General features: G+C 42.1%; 1 protein-coding gene across 1 annotated transcript in view; it reads right to left on the bottom strand.

Annotated features, from left to right (window-relative positions):
* LOC124613018 (ubiquitin carboxyl-terminal hydrolase 35) overlaps positions 1-18,204 on the bottom strand; it is a 126,274-nt gene that overhangs the window by 71,199 nt on the left and 36,871 nt on the right. The window contains exon 3 of the mRNA XM_047141572.1: positions 14,064-14,269. Within this exon, the coding sequence (XP_046997528.1) occupies positions 14,064-14,269 (206 nt within the window). The remainder of the gene's footprint in view (positions 1-14,063; positions 14,270-18,204) is intronic.

The raw sequence follows: 18,204 nt of genomic DNA, 5'->3' as shown, positions 1-18,204 counted from the left end.
TGTCCCCAGTGGTTTAGTGGGTGCTGCTCCCGAGGCACATGGTGTGGGAGCAACAGCGAGAGAAGGGGCCCCCATCGTCAAGGGGGCAGGTGAGGTCCTCTGACTCTGTGACAGTGGAGGCATAAGATGATGACATGCGCACGGGATGTAGCCGTTCAAATTTCCGCTTAGCCTCAGTGTAGGTCAGTCGGTCCAGGGTCTTATATTCCATGATTTTGCGTTCTTTCTGTAAGATACTGCAGTCTGGCGAGCAAGGGGAATGAGGCTCTCCACAGTTGACATAGACGGGAGGCGGAGCACATGGAGTATCGGGATGAGATGGGCGTCCACAATCTCGACATGTGAGGCTGGAAGTACAGCGAGAGGACATGTGACCGAACTTCCAGCACTTAAAGCACCGCATCGGGGGAGGGATATAGGGTTTGAAGTCACATCGGTAGACCATCACCTTGACCTTCTCTGGTAATGTATCACCTTCGAAGGCCAAGATGAAGGCACCGGTAGCTACCTGATTGTCCCTCGGACCCCGATAAACGCGTCGGACGAAATGTACACCTCGGCGCTCTAAATTGGCGCGCAGCTCGTCATCAGACTGCAAAAGTAGGTCCCGATGGAAAATAATAGCCTGGACCATATTTAAACTCTTATGTGGGGTGATGGTAACGTTAACATCCCCCAACTTGTCACAAGCAAGTAACCTGCGTGACTGGGCAGAGGATGCCGTTTTTATCAAAACTGACCCAGAGTGCATTTTGGAAAAGCCCTCCACCTCCCCAAACTTGTCCTCTAAATGCTCTACAAAGAACTGAGGCTTCACGGATAAAAACGAGTCACCATCAGCTCTGGTACAGACGAGATACCTGGGCGAATACACGTCACTGTCATTCATTGCCTTTCGTTCCTCCCATGGTGTGGCCAGGGATGGGAATGATTTAGGCTCATAAACGTTAGCTTTAAAATGAGCCCTCGAATGCTTAGAGACTGCTGGTGGCTGGCCGCCAGCGAGAGATGATGTACCACGCTTCATTGCAGGTCATCCGCCCTGATGCCACCTACTCTGACCAAGGGCCCTCCCCACGGGCGCCACCCAGCCGCAGCAATAGCCACCTGGCAGGATGGCCATGGCCGGGAGTCCTGATGCCCCAGGGAGATGGGCATCTACTCCTTGGCATACGTGGGGAGTTAACGGCGCAGGCATCAGTAGAGCGATCCCTGTGTTGTCAGGGGGCTACAACCAACAGGGTACATGGCGGCCCCACCACAACGGACTGGCTACCGTGCTGGATCTTAGGTGCAAAAATGTCGTCGTCGCAGTTAAAAGCAACACTGCACAGTGCAGCATGGTAATCGCACCCAGAGACGTATCCTCGCCCAAGAGATGGAAAACGAGCAGGACACCATTGCAACGACGAAAAAGCCGGCTAAAGGTCTCAATGCACGACGGATTCAGTGCACCATGTTAGGCGCCCTTCCCCAATTGGCTCGCTCTTCGGAATAATTTAGAAAGATGGAGGTCAAACCCGAGAGGGGACCATCACATAAGGCCAAAACATTTGAGACTCCTTTTAGTCGCCTCTTACGACAGGCAGGAATACCGCAGGCCTATTCTAACCCCCGAACCCGCAGGGGGGTGTCTGGAGCAGGTCCAGGCCTCTCGCTGTCTTGTGCTTTCCTTTTTAGTCCTACATAGTTATAGGCTTCCCCACTGACACTGCCCATTAGTTGGTATCTTCTTTGTGTACTCTAACCCCCCCCCCCCCCCCCCTTTTAGAACCCATTCAATTCCTTGCTGGAGTAAGCACTGGCATTCCAAAATGTAGTCTATTCATTTTTTTACTCTTTTCCTTATAGTGTCTCTGAAATTACTGTTCTCTCCATCTCTCATACCACCACCTCATTCCTCACCCTGCCTTCCTAACTCAAACTGGCTAGTTTCCTCCATCCACGCATTTCCAGTGTCTCATCTTCTTATTACAATCTCCAGGTCTCTGTACTATGTAAAACTATGCACCATATTCAGAATGTGGTTCATCTTTTCCTCTGGTTTTTATACAGTGGCCTTCATACAAATTTCGTCTTTTTCTTTAATGTTTCCTTAGCTATTGTTATTTTTGATACTGCTTGTGTGCCACATTGTAAGTCTTCCTTTAAACATTCCTCGAGTGCTTGAATTTTGCAATTTGTTTTAGTCTTCTCTCCTTTTCCTCCCAATACATTTTTGGTTTTTTTCCTTATTTATTTTCATTCCACACATTTCACATCTGCTGATCAAGTATTGTACTATTTTACTAAGCATTCTTGCATTTCACCACTACTACCATGTCATCAGCAAAGCAGGACACTCCACCCTTTTGTTTCTGCCACACACCTCTCATTACATCCATCCACTCTGCTACAATCCCTTCTAGGTAGACAGGCAGTGTAGGTACAAGGCACCATCACTGGCTGACTCCTCTCCCTATTCCCATTCCCTTTGTTAGTTCTCCGCCAACTCTGTCTCAGCTTTTTGCTTGTGATATAACTTCTTAATCAATTTGTTTTCTCTCCAATCAATTTTGTGTTTGTTTAGAATGAGAATGAGTCTACCTCACCTCAACTTATCAAAAGGTTTTCCAACCCAATAAAAGTAGCATCTTTCTATTCTTTTCAATTCACCTCTCTCTTAAGACTAAGTACACACATGGTACCAAACTTAAGGTTCTATGTTCCTCACATTTGCTTCTGTTGTTTTTCTTCTGTGTGGGCACCAAGATTGAATGCCAGAAGTCATTAGACAACTCTCCTTTTGAGTATATATACCTGCATATTCTCAACAGCCCTCCCTCTCCTTTTGCAGCTATGGCTTTTAATATTTCTGTTGGCAGTTCATCAGTCCCTCTACCCTTTACATTCTAAATCTTCTTAAGAGCTGCAACCAATATTCTTTTCCTTTTTTTTAACTCTCGTCTTTCTCTTCTTCATTCACTATTCTTTCTATTTTCTAATCAAGTTTTTCTGTCTCTTGTCTGCCTTCACCTTCATTTAACCACTGAATACATTCTTTCCATCTCTCCTTTAATCCACATGGATCATTCATCATCAATGTACTGTGTCTCTATGTCCATGAAACTCTCTCATCCCTCCTTCCCACACATCAACACCACTGCTTCTTTCTGTATGAAGTCATAACTGCCATCTCTATCATTCAATGTAATTATATTTCTGCTCAATCCACTTCTGTCTGAGTCAGTCTCTCCCCCTTCATAATCCATTACTAAAAACCTTGTACATTCGTTTACCTGTTCCGTGTTAAATTTTTACATGTCCTCCTTTCCTCCATTTTATTGATCATTTTATATATTCTCCACACTTTCCATACCCTCTCTCTGTTCCTAGTATTTGTTTTGCTGCTGACTTTAAATTATTAAGTTTTCTCATCTTTCAGTGATACTGACACTGATTTTTTTTAATTGTTCTAGAAAGTAGCCTTGTACTCCCATAAGTTTTCCCTCTTACATTAATGTTTCTAAAATCAGGATTTCTCTTTTCATAGCTTTCTTGACATTCTTTAGTCTAATACACAGCTCTACATTGTCTGAATTGTGATCCGAAATTTGGTACTGTTTATCATTCAGTTCTAGTGCACCACCACATTTTGTGGTGCTCAAAGAAAACAGAAGTTTTCTAACTTCTGCCCTCTCTTGCTCCTTCTTCCAAGACCATAACTCTCAATGTATTAGCCCACTCTGCATTCACCCGTTGTTGAATTTGCATCTTTCATAACATTTATATACGCTCCCCTCTTTTATCCTCTTTCATTAGTTTTTCTATCTTCTCAGAACACTCGTCTACCTCTTCATTGGGATGTTGCTTAGATGGCAGATATACTTATATGAGTACTAAGTCTCTTATTGTTTCTTTCAGTCACATCATATATTTCATTTACGTATTTTCCTTTTATAGTTTTTTCCCTTCATACTCTTGCCTATTAGTAGTCAGAGTTCATAAATATCAGCTCTCTCATGCCCTGAGTAGTTAAATCTATATCTCCATTGTCTACCCCTCTGTTTCTAATTTGCCTTGCTGTACAAGTCTCAGAATGTTCCACATTCCAATCATAATGATTTTCTCTTCTCTCCTTTCACTCCATTTCTTCTTTCTTTCACCCACTTCACTCACAGTATGTGGCCTCAATGGCTTCCTCAGCCAGAGATGGGTTATGTAAGGGGATTGTATCAACCTGTATCACATCAAAAAAGGTTGAAGATGACGCAATGAAGCATCAAAAATGGTAGCAACAAAATAAAATAAAATCATAAGGACAGATGTAGGTGTTTCTATTTTCTGTCACAAGAGATCAGAGTGGTGGAAAACTTTTACTCTGAAATCTTTTACACAAAGATCCATACCATAACTGTCTAAAGAAACAGCAGCGTGGTAGCCGCACACTTCTTTCCACACTTGTAGTAAGAATGCCTAGCCAGGTTCAGCCGCTGTAGTGTCACGTAAATAATAAAACTGGGTACTTGCTTAGTAGGAATAGCTGATATCACCACCTTCCAAAGAGTAACGTGCCCAAGTTTTAAAACTGCTGGCAACCATCTGCCTTTAGTGTAAATTATACCAATAAAAGGAGTAAACCACCTTCATTCAAGACTACTCTTGTCTTGTATTTGGACAAGTACTAACATTCAGCAGTGTAAGTATAGGCAAACTGCCACCACATTATATTGTTTTAATTTAATAACAAAATTGGTGGAGTCCATTACATTTGGCTTCAGAGCTCTTACCAATATCAAACCTGTCATTAACACATGGATTTAAAAATGTTACAGAGGTTATGACTTCTTTCGGTATAATGAAAATTCATTAATCTCAGTTACTGAGTGGAAAGTGACAAGAATTCACAGTAACATAGTATTAATCGCATTATTTTGCCAAGCAGATTTTTTGCTTTACTGTTGAAATAACATTTAGGATATAAATCAAGGTTCAGTTCAGAGAAAAACTAACAATTCATCGGTCTTTCAGCCAATATGTGATAAATATTTTTTTTACATTTAGCAACCAATACAATATCATTCCTAGAAAGTATATTACATTGCCCACTCTGGCTCAGACACTGCAATCCTCTGGACAACTCAGCAATCCTTCAAAGGGACAACTGACATTTTGCAGGGGGAACTCCCTATATAGGGAGTCAGATTGCACTCTTATAAGTATTATACCTCACTGGTCTTTGTTCAAACTTAGTCAGTCTACTACACTGGTCTAATCGAGTGTGGGGTGCGCATTCCCAGGCCATAGACATACCAGACAGGATCAGAAGAGCAATGGGTCTGTACGAAACAACAACTAACACCACCTTTTTCCAAAGAAAAATAATGCTGAATATATTCAAAATCATATCTTCTGGTAAACCTTCCGGGGTGTAAGGTCATGGTCCACGAAACTCTTCAGCTCCTAACATTTTGTCCAGCACAGCTCTGGACGAAACGTTAGGAGCTGAAGAGTTTCATGGACCACGACCTTACATCCCGGAAGGTTTACCAGAAGATATGTCATCCAGTCGTGAAAGCCTTCATACTATTCAAAATCATATGATAATTCAGAGGAATGCCATTATCAGTTGAAGCTTGCCTAACCATACTACTGTTAACTAAACGCGTGTAGTGCAGAAATAGTATACTGGAGAGAAAAGAAGAAATGCAAGCTTCCACAGCTTGCTCACACTATCCAGCAAATAATAATTGAACTGCAGTCTATAATGATAACCTCAATCACTCAGGAAACATAAAAGTATGCCCAGGAATGAAGGGCAATGCTGAGAAAACATGCCTGTGAAATTACAAGTGGCAGATTTTCAGGTAGGCCAATCACGTCCATGTTTTATGGGCATCAGACCAAAACTGTTAAATTTACTACTGCTCACACATCAGAACACCAAATCCACTCAGTTAAAATGTGGTGAACTGGAATTTGTGCTCCACAGCCACCAGAAATGGATGGGATATCCTGACAGAGTAAAAAGCCATCTGTGACAGGGCCACAACCTATATGGAGATGGAAAACCGTCACTTCATCCTGCCTTTGTAACTGGAAGGAGGAACACCACAACCTGGTAACTACTACTTGTCATCCTATACAGTGAGCACGCATAATTGAACAGCACACACCTCCACAGCTGGCCTAAAGAGGCTGCATCTCATCAGCACAGATGGCACAGCAAGTGCTGCGCCATTTGCAAAACAACCTTATGGCCAGTGCACCAGGCCCTTGGCCACTTTAATGTTTAGATGACAAATATATACTTCACAGACTGTGCCTTAATGTACTCCTTGGTTACAGGTGTTTGTACTGATTACTATGTCATTCAGTGCCTTAGTATATTCTTTCACATGGAAGGGGAATAAAAGCTGGTTGGTGAGAATTTTGATATTCTTTTTGTGCAATGTTACAATATTTTTGGCAATGAGTATGGTATTCTACTCTGGGTGTTTCATTTCAAGGTTCACGATGGTCAATATGTCAGTGGAAGAAATTCTTAAATCTCTTGTTGAACAACATCGAGCTCTCACCAACCAGCATCAGGCTCTCCCCATGGTAATACACAATTTGGTAGTAATGTTGACACGGCAGGGTTAACCGCCATTGACGCAACCCCCACCATCTTCCCCATATGATGATTCTGCAGAGGATTGGAAAGTATATTAAAAACTCTATCGGCAACATTTCTAAGCTTTTGGTGTCACCAAACCCAATGTGCATACAGCTTTCTTTCTGTCAAAGATTGCTCCACGTGTTTATCACCTTTTGGGTTTGCTAGCTCCTCTTCAGGAACCTTCCAGTCTCTCTTTGGATGAAGTGTGTCAGATGCTCTGTATGTATCACTGCAAATGTACTCATGTTATTGCTGCTTGTGTTGAGTTCTACCACTGTCAAAAGTGGCTGCAACAGCCATACAGAGCTCGCACAGCAGAACTTCACAGGCTTAGTCATTACTGCCAGTTTGCTGTGAAGCTCACCGGAACTCATATGCTGAGCTAATGGTTTGTGATGCTACATTACACTTGGTGCCTAATAGAGAAGATCATTGAAGTGCTTTACAATGTGAAAATTCCTCTCAAATATTTTTTTTTAACATTATCCAGTCTTTTGAAGTGTCCAGGGAAGCTGGAAATATGATAGAACCTTGGTGTGAAATAGCAATCATTGCTTCTCCTCCTCTGCCACTGTTGGTTACCTCATGGAAGGATGATGATGTCGCAGCCCTGCAATCACAGTCTCTTCAACACATGGGGCGGCACCATGCTAAACAGCAACAGCAGCCAGGGTAAAAAAAAAAACAACAACAGTGGCTGCATGCTCATCTCCCTTCGTGCTCTCGTTGTTTTGTTAAATAGATGCATGCCCAAAGCACTGGGTGATGGTCAACTACTGTAAACAAGAACATGGGGGGGGGGGGGGGGCATATTGCATCTACGTTCGACTCTCAACGTCTTTCATCAGACTTGATAACAGGGATGTGAATAGCGTTTCACAAGTGACGGTAGCCCCGAACAAAATTTACACTTAAGTATATGTTGTGAACAAAAGGTTAAAAATGGAAGTGGATACAGGTGCACTAGTGACTTTGTAAAATTCTCAGACTGGCATTGTCCTTTGTTGGTTGGTGAGTTACAACCAACACCACACACCCATATTGGGACAGTTTTCTACTCCCATAGTGTAAAAACCAGTTGTTCAGCCTTTGACCTTTTCAGTGGCGGATGATGCCAACACTGAAAACTTATTTCGGTTAGCTGCCTTCAAAATTTTTGTATTATCCATTTCAGACAAAGTGTATCTGTTACTGGATCAAGTTCTGCACCAACAACTGAACACACACTGCCTGGAGTTTTCCTCACTCTTTCCAGAAGTTTCAGGCGTGCTACTGATTTCATAACTCACATCCCAATGAAACCAATGGTACATCCCAATTTTTTTTTTTTTTTTTTTTTTTTTTTTTTTTTTTTTTTTTTTTTTTTTTTTTTTTTTTTTTTTTGTGACAGTCCAATCCCAATAGCTTTGCAGGAGCAATTCAAATCGGAACTCAATCGACTTGCTTACTTGGGTGCTGTCACATCCGTCTCCTCTAGTGCATGGTCTACTCCAGTGGGAATTATAAAAAAATCTAACTGCAACCTTTGGCTCTGTGGTGATTTTAAGAAGTCTGTAAATTCACAGTATATTATTGACACATATCCCTTACTCCATCAGGTTGAACTCCTGGCACAGCTTTCTGGACACCAATATTTTTTCAAAATAGACTTTGCAGAAGTCTATTTGAAACTGCCTCTGGATGACAATTCTAAAATTATCCTCGTAGTGAATTTCCCCTTTGGGATATACCAATACCAGTGCCTGCCATTCAGTGACACTAGCGCTCCCGCCATTTTCCTATGATTTTTGATGAAACTCACAGCCTCTGTGCTGGGGTGCATTGATTACCTGGATGATATTGTTGTCTCCAGTTCCATAACAGATGAATACTTGTGAAATCTTTGTGGGCTGTTGGCGGTGCTGCAGGCCGCCAGGTTGAAATCACAGTTTTTTTCAGCCTTCTATCATCAGTCTTGGTTTTGTAGTCTAGCATGCTGGCATGAAGACTTGACACCAGCATGTCAATACCATTGCAGCTTTGCTGCATCCTACTAACCTCAAAAAGTTGCATGTCTGTCTTGGTAAGATTCCATACTGCCATTAGTCTCCTCCTCATGTGGCTGCAGCAGATCAGCCCCCTCTTAGGTAAAAGTGTTCCTTTTCACTAGTCGCCTACCTGCAAGTGTGCTTTTATGCTGTTGATGTCAAAATTACACTTAGCCCCTTGCTTGGTTATCTTTCAACCATGTCAACATCTCGTTTTGCCACAAACAACTTCCAGTATAGCTGGGGCCATTCTTGTGCACAAATACATGGACAGTTCCAAACGTCCTATTGTGTACGCTTCCAAAACCCTGAATTAACTTGCAACTACTGTGTACACATTAAAACAATTCCATGTTTTCCTATAAAGTCATAAATTTCATGTGATTAATGATCATAAACCTCTTGTTTCTCATTTCCATCCTTCAGCATATCTACCGGGCAAAGTAGCCATCATCTGCAATGCTGGGTTCTGCTTTTCTCACGTTAAAACTACAAGATTCACTTCCAACCCACAGCACAACACACTAACATGGACTCTCTTTCTCAGTTGCCGATTGGCCCCAACCCAGCATCTGATCAGAATTTTGCAGGTCCTTTCCTTAACTCCTTTTGGCTTGTAATAGTTGATGCTTTCTCATAATTTCCTTATATCATTTGTTGCCCGACCACATCCACAGCAGCTACAGCTCATGACCATCGCAAAGATTTTTTTCTTGGAAGTATGCTTGTGACTGACACTGGCCATAATTTGTGTCGCAGGATTTTGAATTTTTTTGCACAAAGGAATGCATCAGGCATGTTATGGTCCCTCCTTTTCATCCTCAGTCCAATGGTGTCGTGGAGTGGCTGGCCCATACTTTCAAAACTAAGATGAAAAGATATATCGCACAATCTCCTCCTCAGGAAGCACTTGATAGGTTCTTGAGTTCATATAGGTACACTCTGGTTGGCAATAGTAGCAAGGCAGAGCTGCTTCACTGCTGCAGGCCGCACGCTGCTTCATCTGCTCAGGCTGCCACCTGGCCTCCTGCTGGCATCCGTCTCTCAGCAGTTCCATTAAGGTTCTGCTACTTGTAACTTTAGGTTTGGCCTGTGCCCTAAGTGGATAGCAGCAGTTATTCACCACTGTCAAAGCTGACACCATATAGTCTGCCAATCAATAGATGGAAAATCACAGAATACCAACTGAAATGGGGAATGTTTTTCACCAGTGGCACAGAACCACGAATGCTGTTGGCTTAGAAAAGTAAACTCCTTAATAAATCAAAAACATAGGAATGTATACTTCCTGATTAATAAGCTACAAGAGGAAGCAGTAAAAGCTATATTTGAAATTGAAAGAGATCTCATTTGTCTTCCTCTTCAAAACAGAGGAAAAAGATACACAAGATCACAAACAAAGGGTTAAAATACATCGTAGGCTTTAAGGTGTTTAAAATCTCTGGCTTTCTTATAAAAAGTTAAGTGAGAAATTAAAATTCATAAAATAAGACAAGAAGTTTAATCATTTGCTGCAGTAACATTGCAGAAGAAAAAAAAAACATAAAAACTTAATAATTATAAAATGGGAAGGGATGTTCGTATTACAAAACGACTGGCAGAGCCTGCCCCACTGTTGCAGTTTTCTTTGACAGTCTGAAAACCCACAGCTACAATACACTCATGTTGATAAAAAATGGAACACCTTGAAAGACTAGAGACAGGACGTTTATATTCACAGGACACATACATTAGTATGTTCTTTAGAAATGGTTAGCATTTGAACCATGTCGGCCTACAAGTTCAATGTCCTCAACGATACCATGGCTCACATTGCTGCTATAAACTGAAGGTAATGGATCAGTGTGACTTGAGCAAAGATCAGGATGCCTCCTTAATAAATCAAAAACATAGGAATGTATACTTCCTGATTAATAAGCTACAAGAGGAAGCAGTAAAAGCTATATTTGAAATTGAAAGAGATCTCATTTGTCTTCCTCTTCAAAACAGAGGAAAAAGATACACAAGATCACAAACAAAGGGTTAAAATACATCGTAGGCTTTAAGGTGTTTAAAATCTCTGGCTTTCTTATAAAAAGTTAAGTGAGAAATTAAAATTCATACAGGACGTTTATATTCACAGGACACATACATTAGTATGTTCTTTAGAAATGGTTAGCATTTGAACCATGTCGGCCTACAAGTTCAATGTCCTCAACGATACCATGGCTCACATTGCTGCTATAAACTGAAGGTAATGGATCAGTGTGACTTGAGCAAAGATCAGGATGCCTCAGAGACATATGTATGAACCATACCATTAAGTGTGAAAGATGGGGTATTATTGGCATGAGAGAATATGATACAACCATCTGGGAAATTGCTGGTCGTATGGGACGAAGTGTTTCAGCAGTGCAAGTGGCGTGTGAAGAATGGTTCACAGAAGGCCACAAACACTTGTGAGATGGGTCAGGTTGTACCATCCAGATACCACCCCCCCCCCTCCCCCCCCCACCCCCCCCCCCCCCCCCGAGAAGATCGACACTTCATCCGAGGACAGATCTGCACAGCTCTTGCGCATCAGTGGAACAATGTAACACATCGCACACTATCAAGGGCGAGAGCCCATCACTGTTTATTACAGCATGGGTTACGTGCGTGTTGTCCACTTCCCCACCTACCTTTGACAAATGTGCAGAAACATGCTAGATGCCAATGGTGTATGGAGAGACATCTCTGGGAACAAGAATGGCATCAGATAGTGCTTTTGGAAGAATCTGAGTTCTGTTCATTTGAAAATGATGGCTGTATTTTGGTTTGCTGTGGACACACGGGGGTTCTACTGGGTACAAACCACAAGTCACAGCTGGGTGTATGCCCAGGGCACTGTGACCAGTGTGACCTACACATTCTGCAACCCGTAGCCATACCCTTTCTGCACAACACATCAGATCTTTATTTTTTCAACAAGACAATACACGTCCACATGTTGCTGCATGAACACGTGCCTTCTTGGTGTCACACGATGTCAGCCTTTTACCCTGGCTCTTCAGATCACCAATAAGAAATATGTGGGATGTGGTGAAATGAGTGGTCCTGCACTGAGACTCAATGCCAACCACCACAGATGAATTTCGGAACAGGTAAATGCAGCATGGATGGCTGTATACCACAGGACTTCAGCTGTGCCTTACATGCATTGATGCCATCATGCTTGGGACAAGTTATCAGGGTCCAAGGCAGACACTGTGATTACTAAGCAACAGGACACTTGCTGAAATGAGGTGACTGCAATGCTAATCATTTTTGTAGAACATACCAATGTATGTATCCTGTGAATATGACCGTCCTATCTCAAGGCGTTCTGTTTTTTTTCTGAACATGAGTATCTGTGGTCTGAAACACCATGTTGACATCATGCGTTGCAAAGCCCATGGCCAGAAATCACACTACACCCCATGCCCTAAGCACAACGCATTTTTAAATATAAAGCGCACTGAGATACAGAGTACACAGTTTCCCGCAGTGTGGTAGCTTATCAAATATGAGGCCCAGATACTTCAGCAAATATTTAAAGTATAAAATGAAGTCCTTCATTCTAAGTTATCAATGAACACTTAAAACAGCACACTCATATTTTTCCTGTAAATGGTTAAAACGAAATTTGGTGTCCATTCCACCAGCCTCCTGTTATCCACAGTTGACATGTACTTGCTACAGGGCTGCAAAATATACCAAAATGCATAAGGTTATCTTGCGTAAAATGAACATATAGAATATCTCCATCGCATTACCTTAAATAAAGTGTACACGAGAGGAGGGTCCATGAGAAACGGACCAGAAGATGTCGCTGGAAAGTTCATATGTCGAGCTGTCTGGAGTACTTAAGCTTCAAGTTATATCATAAGACTTCCATGTCCACAGCATCAAATAAAATGCATTTTTTCATGTGACATCTACTCAACTTCCAATAGATCATCATCTACATATTTTCCTATCTCATCAAATTCAACTATGAACATTCTTGACTTGTCTGCTACACTTTTGTCTGGTAGAACGTTGTCCTAACCACAATTTCATTTTCTTTGTGGCCACAATTAAATCTTCCATTCTAGCATTCTAGTCTGCTTTCTAATCCCTTTGTTTACTTTCTCTCTCTCATAGCGATCATCAACACCCATTCATATTACTCACAGAGTAACCATCAACCATCAGTTTTTGAACTGTTTTCACTTTAAAGATTCAAGTCCACATAGCCAAAACACACTGAATATAAAAATTTCATTTCTGACATATCAGAAGCTTATTTTTTAAAACTTTTGCCAAAATCACTTCACTTCAAGCATATGTACATTACTTTAGTAACTAATTTTCAATCTTAGCTTCAAACTTGGTGGAGTAAATTCTTTCGTCATTATTGAAGTTTATCTGCACTAAAAGCAAAGTGATGTGACATCATGAAGTTAAATAGCTTTATACTTAACTAACTGGCACACCAACTGGCTGTAACACTTGCTAATTGGGAATAATGTTGGAGCGGAGATCATGCAACTTCAAGTTCTGAATACAATTTACAATAGAGCTTTATTATTCTAATTTGATAGAAGCTGCAACAAAAGTGACATTGTGGTAATAGTGTGTGTTTCCAACCAATAGGTTCAGCTCAATGTTTCTCACTGGCGCAAACAACAGAGAATACAAGGGGTGACGAACTGTAGTTCTCTGTGTCATCACTTGCACTGTTCCCTACCACAATGTCCCTCTTCCCCCCATCTCCTTCCACCTTCTTGAGCTCAGTATTTCCTTCATTGCAGTAGGCTGTCTACTCAGTTTTATACACAAATGAGAAAAAATGAAGGACATAATGAAAAATGGTAACTATTGCCACAGTTCTATGTGCAGTTATTAAAACTTTAAATTGGCAGCAAAAATAGTATAATTAATGAATTACCATCTTCTTTGAATGTTGTGGCCCTTCTGTGTTTAGGAAATTAATATAAGAACACAAAGTGATAGTAAATGATTATTTTTGGATAAAGACAACAAGCATTACTGCCAAGATTTAAGTCAATGAATGGAGACTTATAACTGCTAGTGTGCTTCACCATATACTACTGAGGATTCTTCCTCAAGCAAAGGATTACACGACAATATGCCTGTCAACCTGTTAAGAAGTCTTTCTTAAAAATATATTGCTATCTTTTTCTCAGATATTTGTTTTTGAGCACTACTCTGGCTTTCGTTTTCTACAACGATACAAAACAAAATTAAATCACATAGATTTCTACCTCAATACAAAAACAATTAACTCTAAATAATTTAGAAATTACGCTTTGAAATCTGGAAGTGTGTTACATTAACTAAGTTATTATGCAAATGTATTCCAATACATGTTTCACTAATTCTGGAAAACCTACCTAGATCGCTCCCCCTCTCAAGGCACCACTCTACAAGTAGAAGTATCTCCTGAGGATTGTTTGGTGGCTTGGTGCCTATAAACAAATCCTTAATAACAGTTGCATTCAGCAATGAACCAAAGCACACACCTGGTTTTTTTGCCAAACATCTTAAAATTCTCCACCCTACAGTGATGTTTCGGGGATTCTCACTGTTGCGTACAAGGCTGAAAAAAAAAAAAAAAAGAAGTGGTCATAAATCATGCTGTATACAAACAATGAACTCAACTAATTGAATTATCAATTATTTTGTAACATAATGAAACATAATAGCTGGAACACAAACAGTGGAATGACTGAAAAAAATCACTATACAGTGCAGACAGAGTAGCTCACATATACAAAAAAAAAAAAAAAAAAAAAGGTTTAATGTTATAGTACTATTTATTCCCACCCTCACTATAGGTACACCCTTCTGGGTCCCTCTCAACCTTGGATCTGTCCTCCTTTAACCATCACCAACCTACCCTCCACTCCTTTCTAAGGACAGAAAAGTTGATTCTGGAGGTCAGAAAATGTTTCACTTCATTTGTGTCCATTAGCATACTAAACATTTTGTCTCCTGGAAGTAAGTAATGGGCAGCCATTCTGTCTCATAATTTGTTGGCTCTCTTGACTGAACCTTCCTGTTATACAATTAAGTTCTATTTGAGTAAAAATTAGTGTTCACTTTTCTTGAGTATGTCAAATTTTGCATCACCCATTGGCAATAATGTTTAGAAGAATGTAGCTGCAACCAGTATTTCTTACTGGTCACAAGAAACACTTGAACACTGACTTCTTAACAGTAAAGGTCTGTTGGGTGGGTTATACCAGTAAACTTCAGATGCAGATGTCATACATATATGAAGTATGATCAGGAAAAGCATTTTTTCACATCAAACTAATAAATAATTACACAGAAATTATACTACAAATGAAAGATATTAAAGCAGAATTCAGGAGTAATGTAAACAACAAATTTAAAGTCAATCGTTCACTTGCAAAAATTGTTCACACAACTTAGGAAGGACCGTCAATTGCAGAACAGGCAAAGAGCACACAGTACAACATTTACCATAGTTTATAACAGCTCCCTTCCACTAAAACAAAGAAATCGCTTCAGTAGCAACCAGCCAATGCTGAAAATGAAACTTATCAGAATACCATGGTGGTGGTGGTGGTTAGTGTTTAACGTCCCGTCGACAACGAGGTCATTAGAGACGGAGCGCAAGCTCGGGTTAGGGAAGGATTGGGAAGGAAATCGGCCGTGCCCTTCAAAGGAACCATCTCGGCATTTGCCTGAAACGATTTAGGGAAATCACGGAAAACCTAAATCAGGATGGCCGGAGACGGAATTGAACCGTCGTCCTCCCGAATGCGAGTCCAGTGTGCTAACCACTGTGCCACCTCGCTCGGTCAGAATACCATGTCCGAGTAGTGGAAGTTATATTAAGAGATTATGGCAAAATCAGGTGCTGTTTGTGACATATATATTCCACGTTGGAGCATCCACAATATTAAGAAAAGGATAAACTGCTACTGAACGTAAAGATAACACACTGAGCTGTGTCAGGAGCAATGAAAAGGTTGTTACACATTGAGTTTTCGGGCACACACATTTGACCACTATCTCTAGCCACTGAAGCCAGAATGCAACTACCACATTGAATGAAAGCAGTAATCTGGAGTGGGGTGGGGAAGGGAGAGAAACAAGCCAGAGTACAGGTGTGGGAAGAGAAGAGTGCTGTCTGCCAGAGCATGGGGTTAGATGGCAATTGGACAAGGCTGCCAAGCACAGCATCAGGAGACTATGGAGGAGGGAGGGGGAGGAGCAGTAACAGAGAGGGGGGAGGAGAAAAGAATGGTTTAATATCAATGGGTGCAGTGTCAGTCAGTGAGCAGTGCACACTGAGGATGACGGGATACGGACTGGGAGGAGGTGATATGACAGAGGGGGCAAAAACTGTAGGGTGGAGGATGTGGGGACTGAACGTTACCACAGGTTGGTGCTGGGTAATTTTAGGAGCAGAAAGTGTCTTTTAAGGATAACTCCCATCTGTGCAGTTCAGGTAAGCGGGTGGTGGAGGGCAGGATCCAGATGCCCCAGGTGTGAAACACCCACTGAACTCAAGCACGTTATGTTCAGCTGCTTGTTGTGCCACAAGGCGGCCCAGCTCACTCTTGCTCACAGTTTGCTTGATGACCATTCATAATGGTGGACAATATAAAAAGCTGTGCAATGATTGCAGCAGAACTGGTACATGACATGGTTGCTTTCAAAGGTGATCCAAACTCTGATGGGATAGGGTAAGTCTGTGACAGGGCTGAAACAGGAAGTGGATGAAAGACAAAATCTCACTTTTGGTGGGATGGGAAGGATCTTGGGTACAATGTCCCTCATAGCAGGGCATGATGATAGATAATCAAAGCTTTGATGAAGGATGTGGTTCATCTGTTCCAGCCCACAGTGGTACTGAGTGACAAAAGGGAGGGGGGGCTCCTTTATACCTGGTTCTTGGGGGGTGGTGGGAGGATTGAGGGCATATGGGGAATATGTTTGTGTAGTAGGTGGGGGTAGTGCCTGTCTGTGAAGGCCTTTGTGAGACTAACAGCATGCTGGGCAAGGGGTTCTTGTCACTGCAGATACGCCGTCCCCAGGTGGCCAGGAACTGATTTTTTTTGCGTGGGAAGGATAGTGTCTATCGAAATTGGTGGGTTTAATTTGGATATAGGTGTGGATGATGCCACTAGAGAGGAGGAAGGTGGCAAGCTGGGCTGAGGAGCACTAGGTGAAGTGGATGGGAGAGGTGTTGATGTTGTGATGGAAGAGGGACAGGGTGTCTTGACACTGAGTCCAGATCATGAAGATATTGTCAATAAAACTGATCCAAACCAGGGATTTGGGGTTTGGTGAGGCTAGGAAGGTTTCCTTTAGACTGCCCTTACACAGGCTGGCATAGAAGGTTGCTTGCAGGTGCCCATGTCTGTGCTGTGTATTTATGTGTGTAGCTGTGTGTTGGGACAAGAATGAAGTAGTGGGTTTCGAGTCTGAAGGATGCTGGGAGAGTTAAAGTTCAATAGAGGCAAGATCATGGGCATGAGGGATGTTGGTGTGTAGGGAAGTCTTAACAGTGATGAGTAGGGATCCAGGAAGGTGTGGTAGGGTTGTTGGAGAGCCATTGAAAGAATTAGTTGGTATCTTTGACGTGGGAGGCTACATTTTGGGCAGTTGATTGGAGGTGTTGGTCAATGACGGCCGAAATTCTTTCAACGGGGCACAATAACCAGCTACAATGGGACATCCAAGATTGTTGGGTTTGTGGATTTTGGAGAGCATATAGAAGGTGGATGCATAGGGTGTCATACAGGTGAGGTGGGAAATCGATTTGGGGCAGATGTTCTGGGAAGGGGCCAAGGTATTAAGCAGGGATTGGAGGTAATGTTGGACTTCCGGAATGGGATCACGCTAGCAGGGTTTGAAGGTGGAGGTGTCGGGTAGTCACTGCAATTCATAATGAGAGTGGGGAACTTTTGTTGCAGGTAGGATGATGAGGTCAGGATCTGTCTTGAAGCTGTGTGTGGCTGTCTTCTGCTGAAAGGTTGGTGTTTTCATGAAGGTACTTAGGGACTGATGGTGAGGCCAAGTTGGAGGTAACGAATTCCTGGAAGGGGACCAGGGGTTGGTTGGGAGGGAGGAAGGATCACAGTTGGATGATGGCATGAACTGGGAGAAGCAATGTTCAGTTTAGGGATTAAGTTCGCTCTGGTTGTAGGAACTGTTGGCAATGAAGTGTTTTTGTTGCAGGGATTGAAAGATGGACAGTAGATGTAGCACCCTGCACACCAAAAAATAAAGCCTGCCTAGTGGAAATGGCATATCTACAGTGACAAGAACTCCCTTGCCCAGCATGCTGCGAGTCTCACAAAGGCCTTCACAGACAGGCACTGTCTCCCACACCTACTCCACAAACAGATTTCCCATGCCATCTTCCCACACACCTCCAGTTCTTGCACCAATCCCAAGAGCCAGGTATAAAGGAATGCAGCCCCCCCTCCCCCTTCATCACCCAGTGCCACCCTGGACTGGAAAAACTGAACTGCATCCTTCATCACGGCTTTG

The sequence above is a fragment of the Schistocerca americana genome, chromosome 4 (genome assembly GCF_021461395.2).
Source record: "Schistocerca americana isolate TAMUIC-IGC-003095 chromosome 4, iqSchAmer2.1, whole genome shotgun sequence".
Lineage (NCBI taxonomy): Eukaryota > Metazoa > Arthropoda > Insecta > Orthoptera > Acrididae > Schistocerca > Schistocerca americana.
The sequence above is the reverse complement of the archived record's forward strand: the minus strand, read 5'-3'. Positions and strand labels throughout refer to the sequence as shown.